At 39.4% G+C, this 8,137-nt stretch overlaps 1 protein-coding gene across 5 annotated transcripts; it reads right to left on the bottom strand.

The window, feature by feature from the left end:
* Positions 1–681: 681 nt before the first annotated feature.
* On the bottom strand, positions 682–6,982 carry adcyap1a (adenylate cyclase activating polypeptide 1a). Of its 5 annotated transcripts, XM_023972985.2 has the most exons (7): positions 6,669–6,980; positions 6,241–6,345; positions 5,105–5,239; positions 4,528–4,632; positions 3,847–3,981; positions 3,246–3,366; positions 685–1,182 (listed from the first exon to the last, which is right to left on the bottom strand). In XM_023972985.2, the coding sequence occupies exons 2-7, from the start codon at positions 6,336–6,338 to the stop codon at positions 1,174–1,176; spliced, it is 603 nt and encodes a 200-aa protein (XP_023828753.1). In that variant the 5' UTR covers positions 6,339–6,345; positions 6,669–6,980; the 3' UTR covers positions 685–1,173. The 5 variants fall into 5 exon arrangements, with proteins under 5 accessions (XP_023828752.1, XP_023828751.1, XP_023828750.1 ...); XM_023972984.2 differs by having other exon boundaries at positions 682–3,366; XM_023972983.2 differs by lacking the exon at positions 3,246–3,366 and having other exon boundaries at positions 684–1,182; positions 6,241–6,342; positions 6,669–6,982.
* Positions 6,983–8,137: the final 1,155 nt, after the last annotated feature.

Raw genomic sequence — 8,137 nt, forward strand, 5'->3', positions numbered from 1 at the left:
GGATATGGGGGTATGGACACACGGGCAAGTGAAGTGTCAGGGTTTCACAGGATTCACACCAAAGAGCAATTTAGTTTTCTCTGATTCTCGGAAACCAGGGCAGAGGCAGCAGTCTGACTTTTTCATCCTCATACCCATGATTCCTATGGGTAGTGGTATCTCTGAGCACCTTAATGTTCATTTATTGTAGATGTACTATTCACAGTAATTTGTTTATTTGTTTAGTAAGGCATCCACACTCAGCAAGGGAAATGATTTTATACTTCTTGCAGCACAACATGGACATGTTTAACACTGTGTTTTTAAAAGAATGTAGTTATGGACACTTAGTTCCTTCCATATCCATTTGTTGTTGTTTTTGTTTGTTGATTGTGGAAGATAATTATTTAGACCCCTATTTAATTCAGTGATACCCATTAGGTGTCTATTCTTTCATTTAGTCCTCTCCTCCTCTGTAATCTGTCTCTCTTTGGGCATTTTGGTGTGATGGGCTAGTGAAAAAGTACACCTATCGGACGGATGCACGATAGTATGTGGAGTGGGACTAAGATTGGCTAACAATTATCGTGTATTGTTGTATAGAAATGGTACTGCAGAATTATCTGTACTAGCATCCTCTCCTATGTGCCCAGGAGAACGACTTCTAGTGTTATGTGTTTCAAAGATTAGACGAAATTGTGTTGTTTACAAAAATTTATTCATACAAATCTTACAACACCTTTTTTTAAACATTTATAGACTTGACCCTTGCGGGTTCGCCATTTTTTTTTCTTCATTATAATAGTACTCTCTAATATCAATTTTCTACACAATAAATATATGTTTTAAGTTTAATCTTCACGTTTAGTAAGGCTGTTGGCGCTTTCAAAGTGATACACATTATGGAGAGAGGGCAATCATGATGGTTGCAACTATCTATCACAATTATCTAAGTCTATGTGCTCTAAAAACAAACAACCGCCAAAAGAAATGATCGCGAGCAAGAGTGCTCGGAGACTACACCTAATGGCACTAAAGATCCAATCAAATGCCTGCGCAACACAAAAACAACAACCAAAGGGTGAAATGTAAGCTGATGATGTGCAGCATTGTAGGGCTACTAAATAGCCATCTGTGATTCGTGGCGATTTTAAAGTCGAAGCAAGGCACCACAGCCGCAAGCTGCATCCTGCGTCACAAAGCCTGGAGGGGAATGCAGAATTAAAGAAAGATTGATTTCATACACACAGGCACAGATCGAAGAACTTTGTCCTACTGCTCAGTGTCACAATGCTCAAACCTAACCTACAGTGTCTGTAGAATCTGCCTGGTGCACGAGTGGAGTTAGATCTCCTTGCTTTTTAGGCAAGTGGGCTGATGAGCTGTTGGGGCCAGGAAGGGGAAGTATACTGTGGGGATTCAGAAGCAACATTTTTCATGATCTTATTAGCTATTTTTTTTATGCTGCCAAAACCCGGGATGGCTATTACAGAAGTAGCTAGCCCAATCATGCTTCTAGTTAGAAGAAGTGTGGCTTGTTCTGTCTGAGTAACCATTGTCTATGTGTCACTGATGGGTACAAGTGAGAAGAGAGGCCAGGTTCTTCTAATGAAGTGTGGAAACCTTTGCCTGGTAACTCCCTTTTAAAAGCCAAAAATCACTGTTTTGCTCTCTCAAATTGATTGGTCATGGACTCTCCCTCTTTCTCTGTGTCCCTCTTTCGCTTTGTTCTCCTCTCTCGCACCCACTATCCTCCTTCCCTCTCTCTTCTTCCCACTCCTCTCATACTTGGGTCTATCTAGCACTCAACAGGTTCTCTGCAACTCTTCTTGTGATCATTTACATCAACAGCAAAGAGGCAAGTAAACTGAGGAGCTAGTTTGGGATTGGTGGTGTTCCGAATAGTACAGGCACGGTTCATTATGTTTAAGGCTTTATCTAACTGTTGATTAGGTAGAAGTTTTACTGTGCTGCGCATGGGCTGCCAGGATAGGTCATTCAAAACAACGATCATTCAAGAATTGTTTTTGGCATACATTACATTTGGAATGTAACAAAATCTTGCCTCAAGTCCCATTGGGAAGAGACTAAAAGGACAACATAACAAGACTCTTTCTAAGAGCTTCTCCTCTGCAGTACATTCATCCGAGTTTCCTCGACAGAGGACAGGGGTCAGACGTTCAATCGCACACGTTGTGCAGTAATGTTGGGGAAGGAACAAAAACAAAAACAACATCCAGAAAACACAGATATGTAGATACGTCAATCAGTGAGCAAACAAAATCAGCCAATTGCAGTAGTTTGCACAGATTTTGTGGCTAGTGCAATTACTTTAATCATGCAGTCTAGCTTTACATTGGTTCACATGACAATAGAGGGGAAGCACAGCAAAGCAACCAGGAAGGTGCAACACATACGTCTTCAGATTACCTCTGCAATGTTCCTCATGAAAAATAACAACATTTGTGAAATTAAATGAAGCCATATAAAAAGTATCACGTTAGTCGAAACGGTCTGAATTGTTTCTTTCTTTCTTTTGAGTCTGCTAACATTCTAGGTTATTCTGTGTTCATGATACTTCTTATGTGGCGAGAAGAGACATATGGAAAACCTTTAACAGCATTCCAGGTTTTCAAGAGCTTTTCAAAACACACGGATAGCACTAGAGAGGAACACAAGATAGATACTTTGCACAAAGTTCAAAAGTGTACGCTTATTTTCGTTAACACTGAAGAAGAACAACCGGAAGAAAAGAAAAAGCTCAAAAGCACTCTGGTCCTCATCTTATATAGGGGTCATATAGGGGTCATTCTAACAAGTATTTCACTTTAGTGGCTGGGTTACCACCATATGTAAGGCTTCTAAAACCAGTTGGGTCATGTCTGTTTTGGTCTTAAATAATTAATTTCTTTATAATACTGTTTGACATCACATTATTATCCTACAGCCTCTGATAGGATATTTATGGGGAATTTAAAAATATATAAAGTATATCAATACACATTTTATGTGTATAACATATCTATGCATCTATATTCACGTTCATACATATTCTGTACATGCATGCTTGACATGCATTATATAGGTGTGAATATAGTAGATACAGTATCTCTAGAGAGACAGGAGCACAAATGAGGAAAGGAGGCGATTGGGTTGTATAAAGTATTTGGAGTGTAAGATCACAGGTTTAGGTTACGGTGAGAAAAAGAGGGAGAGACAGGAGACATCCCTCAAGACAAGGCCTTGGGAAAGAGCCTGGAACTCACCGGAAATTCGGGAGAGAACTGTTTCAGCCAGTCTCCCAAAATAGCCTCAAACTCATCCCCATCCGGGAGGGCATCAAAGTCTATGTCTTGTAGAATATGGTGAAAACCTAAGTCTTCAGGGCTGTTGTAAATAAAGACACTAATCTCTTAATTTCAGTTGCCAAAAATTAACATTCAATACATTAATTGTCTTTTAAACTATTTATTTTCCTCACATTCATATATTTAAATGTTTAAAAGACAGGGTAAAGAGCATATTGATCATTTGCTCATAATTTAATCTTATTTTATAAGTAGGTCTAAAAAATAAATAAATATAGGCTATATTTAGGTTGAACAAAAAGATTGGTCCATAAAGTAGATCTGTGCGTTCTCAAGTGCTAAAGTACAAAAGAAAAACAATATTATTATCAAAATATTCATTTTAATGGCTTTACTTCATACATAAATACATGTTTAAAGAACACAAGAGCGATCCACTGATTGATTGTTCAGTTATCTCAAAATGACTTGATCTGGGCTGTACACACATGTTAGTTTGGGTTAGCAACGCTACAAATACGCTAGCCGGCGTCCTTTGTTTCTATATCTCTGTCTATACCTTTTCCCAAGGACTGCTGCCAGGTATTTCTTGACTGCCATTTGCTTTCGGTAGCGGCTGTAGCTATCTGTGAAGATCCCATCCGAATGTCGCTTTGACAGAGGCTCTGAGTCGTCTTCCATGGTGCTCCCTCCACTAGAAAGGGGAAGAGTAGAAGTTCTCTCTGTTAGGAGACGTATACCCTCCCTCCGAGGACTGTAGCCCATAGGATGCGCTGCACAGTTCTGATTTAAAAACTTACGCTTTTAATCAACCCTCCGGAATATATTTTTATTTCGATATCATCATGGTTAGGCTGGCTGGTTGAGGATATTGTAGGGAATAATTGAAGCCTATATTGATCTTCAACCCTTGGGACTAATCCACCACATTAATTATTCATAATGAAAAGTAAATGTATTCAGCCACGTGTATCATGTGCTTTGCTCCTTAAAGAGACAATATCAGCACTGAGATTCACCGATTCGATCTAATGCCGCACCCGGATTTGCACTCTTGAAGATTTTATCAAGTCAACCTACTCTGGGCGTAAAGGCGTCAAATTCAGGTGGGAAGACCACACACGTAGACACACGGGGAAATTAAACGAAACAGAATGAATATCAGAGTTAAAAGAAAAACGAACACGAAAAAGAACTTAGATCACAAAATAAGAGACGGCAATTTAGAAGATGTCCTTACCCTACACGCTTTGCCATCAGAGAATGGAGATATTTTCTTGCTGATAACTGACCCAGCGCTTTCCTGTAGGCTTTATTAAACATTCCGTCTGCATGCCTTTCCGTTCTGGGATGATAAAACGCCAAACAATAAATGACCACACTCAACACACACCTAGCGTTAAGTAGCAACATTAATGTAGCCTATACCAAATCCAACTCGTCATATGAGCTGTTTTCCAAAAGGTGAGCTTGAATAGTGAATAGTTACTTTTATGACTTTGGAAATGGCCAGTTCAGATTAAAAGTGTTTCGTTATGTTTAAATTTGCCAAGTAAATAGCCTACTTTCTACTACATTATACCACAAAAGCTTTCCGATCAGCTTCGTTGGAATACCAGGGTACCAGTACCACCGACCCCCCCCCCCCAAAAAAAAGGTTCTACAACAAAATGTGATCATTGACAGTACAGTACATTTACTAACACAGAACATATAACATAGAAGAACAGAAATACGAGCTCAAATAATGAAATGTCTAGCAAGAACGTCAACAACATTACAAACAATAGGTTGAGAATAGTGATAATGATAGTCACCTTTTCTCCGGTGGGTAGTATAAAGTGTACAAATCGTCAGCCACAGACGGGGGACTTCTTATAGCAATTTGATCACTGTCAAATGCCAAGTCCGGTAACGAATTCCCATCCTCGTCATAAACCTCATTTTCAAGTCTGAAATCGGAAATGCATTTGAATATTATATTATTTTTGATCATGCATTATCATGACTAAACCAATTCTAAAAATAAACACTGAAATAAATGACGAATGTATTTTTAGATTGTAGCCTATTTTTTATATATACATGTCTGATACTATAGCCAACATGTATCTGCTTAAATTCTAAATAATTGCAATTGCTATCGGCCAATCCTAATTTGGCTACATCACCTTACAGAACTAATTTAGTGGAAGCATGGGCTTTAGCCCTTAAAAGGCAACCAAACCCCACCCCATCGGAAATAGGAAGATAAAAACGTTTAATTTAAAATATTTGCCATTGTGAATGAAATAACATCATATCCTGATCTCAAAAACAAAATGTAGAGTTATCATTCTAAAATTAAATGATGCAGATTATGACTTCTTAGTTAAGACAATCACAATAAATCGATTTTGTTATTCTGTGAATTAGTGGCTCCTTCGTTTGCCTCATTCCTCAGAAAATTACGCCTCTCTGTCATTCCCATGGGACGCGTCTGCACGCAGAGCTACAGTTCTGTATCAGACGCTTGATCTACCAATAGCTGCTAATATGCCCTGTTCCCGTGATATGATTCCAAGTGCTCTAAAGCCCCTCATAACAAAACATTGCAGCATATTCGCACTGAAAATAAAACACATTTAAGAGTATCTTCCAATGTAGGCTGTGGCATTAATTTTATACCCAAATTAATAAGATGCTCTGAAAATGTACAAAATATTGCGTATTAATTTAGATATAAACGAAATAAAAATTATACACACATTGATTGAACGAAAAAAAAATGTGTGTAACATTAAATGGCATAGTTCTATATACCTATGTGGTTGCAGGTATAATTGATAAACAAACAACTGCTTTGCTCGTCGCAGGCGCTCAGCAACAGAAACAATGCGTTTGCCAATGTTCAGTTTACTAATCCTTTACATGCAGAGATGCTCAGTTGAAGGAGGGGTGAACAGGTACCTACCTAAGGTTAGGATAGTTAAGCCCGAGAGGTGAGCAGTAGACACTGTAATGCATTATGATTCCATAGATGAGTAAGGCTAAAGTCGCTTTACTAGACATTGTCCTGCTGTGAAAAAAAAATATCACAACGTTAAATGTGCGAAGGCTATGTAACATTTCCACAGTCAGACTGAGGGAAAAACGAAATGAATGCATATTTTAAGAATGGATAGGTTTTTCTTCAATGTTGGAGAATAATGTAATAAGCTTACAAAAATGATTCAAACTCCCCATCTATCCCCTTCTATTCAACAGTGCCTCAAAGTACCTAAAATGTGTTGACCCAAACATTCTAAAGTGTTAAACATTACCTCCAAACATTCTAAAGTACCCAAGCCTGTTGCTGTATTCTCGATTTGTGTGCGTAAAAGTTCGGAAAGCATCACGTACCTATTGCGGTGTCGAGAGAGACGCTGGATGCGATCCGGTTGCAACTACGACTGGGAGAGTGAGATAGTCTCTCTCTCTCCCTTTCTCTCCTTCCCGCTCTCTCTCCCCTTGCTTCTTCTGGAAAGCGTCTCTGCCGCCTCCTGTTGCTCCTTCAATTTGTCCAACCCTCCGTGCGGTCACACATAAAACGCGCTTCTCGGATCTCTGTATGCACACAGCCCCGGGAGAAAGAGGCCAAACATTTGTCTTCACAGAGGAAACTTTTTGTTCTGAAGACTTGCTTCCCTCGGCTTTTTTATTCTTGAATCGAATGGCATGCCTTTTTCACTAGTCACGTTAGGGGATACTATCTACGTCATCGCCCCCATCCTCTCCGAATGTTATAATGTAGTACTTTTCCTTTCCCGTCAATGAGATGGCCGGAGTCATAAAGTGCATATGCATGTTTAGTTCAATCACGTAATTGTGGGACAATGAATGAATGCTAATATTTGTCAGCGTGACATAGATAGGCGGTATGCCAAGTGAGGTCAATGTGCGTGGTTAATTTCAATACCTCAATCAAATGACTAAAATCAAATCGCCCCCGTCAAACTTAAAGCCAACCTGATCCATCCTTCAATTATAGCCATATATGGTGAAAATGATCAAGGTCAAGGGCGTGCATCCCCATTGGCCCATGATAGGTAGGGAGAGCGGGAGATGTCCAGTACTCAGGTGCTGAAACGAGGCAAGCCTGGAACTAGCAATGGTTGAATGGGCGCGTTTTAGCAAGAAAAGGTTAATGCTTGGGGTGCTTGTTGCACACAAAAAGTTGATTTGAAACAGGAAAACAATATGTACATTCTCACTCTCTATTTAATGTTGTTCTAAATGTTTTAGGACTTGATATAGCCTCCGTGCCTTCAACGCATTATGCACCTAGACATAGGCTATTCTCTGTTATGCACACGCTCGAACGAGTGGCGCAGCGGTGCTCCCGAGTGGCGCAGTGGTCTAAGGTACTGCATCTCAGTGCTAGAGGCGTCACTACAGACCCTGGTTCAATTCCAGGCTGTATCACAAACGGCCGTGATTGGGTGTCCCATAGGGCGGCGCACAATTGGCCCGGCGTCGTCCGGGTTAGGGTTTTGGCCGGGGTAGGCCGTCATTGTAAATAAGATTTTTTTCGCAACTGACTTGCCTAGTTAAATAAAGTTTAAAAAAAAAAATATATATATATAGGGTTACTTAAGCCATAGAGGCCTATGACGTTTATTTCCCATATGAGAATATTTGGATTTTTAGCATTTATTTGTTTATAAAATATAGCCTGTAGGCCTACAACTATCCCACAAGATGTCTAAAAAATACAACATGTACTTTGTTGTAATAGGGATCTTCTACACAGATTCACAAATAATATTCTATTAAAAAGTATATCAAATGTTGTATCCACTTTCTCAATATTATCTATAGGTGCTGAATGG

Source organism: Salvelinus sp. IW2-2015, linkage group LG27 (assembly GCF_002910315.2).
Source record: "Salvelinus sp. IW2-2015 linkage group LG27, ASM291031v2, whole genome shotgun sequence".
Taxonomy (NCBI): domain Eukaryota; kingdom Metazoa; phylum Chordata; class Actinopteri; order Salmoniformes; family Salmonidae; genus Salvelinus; species Salvelinus sp. IW2-2015.

What these genes read in the sequence shown, in the direction of transcription:
- adcyap1a (XM_023972983.2), bottom strand. Translation starts at nt 6,338, where the DNA reads ATGTCTAGTAAAGCGACTTTAGCCTTACTCATCTATGGAATCATAATG. An exon ending in TACTACCCACCGGAGAAAAG is followed by an intron (nt 4,633 to 5,104) that starts GTGACTATCATT and finishes TTATCATCCCAG; the next exon opens with AACGGAAAGGCATGCAGACG. An exon ending in CTGATGGCAAAGCGTGTAGG is followed by an intron (nt 3,982 to 4,527) that starts GTAAGGACATCT and finishes TCCCCTTTCTAG; the next exon opens with TGGAGGGAGCACCATGGAAG.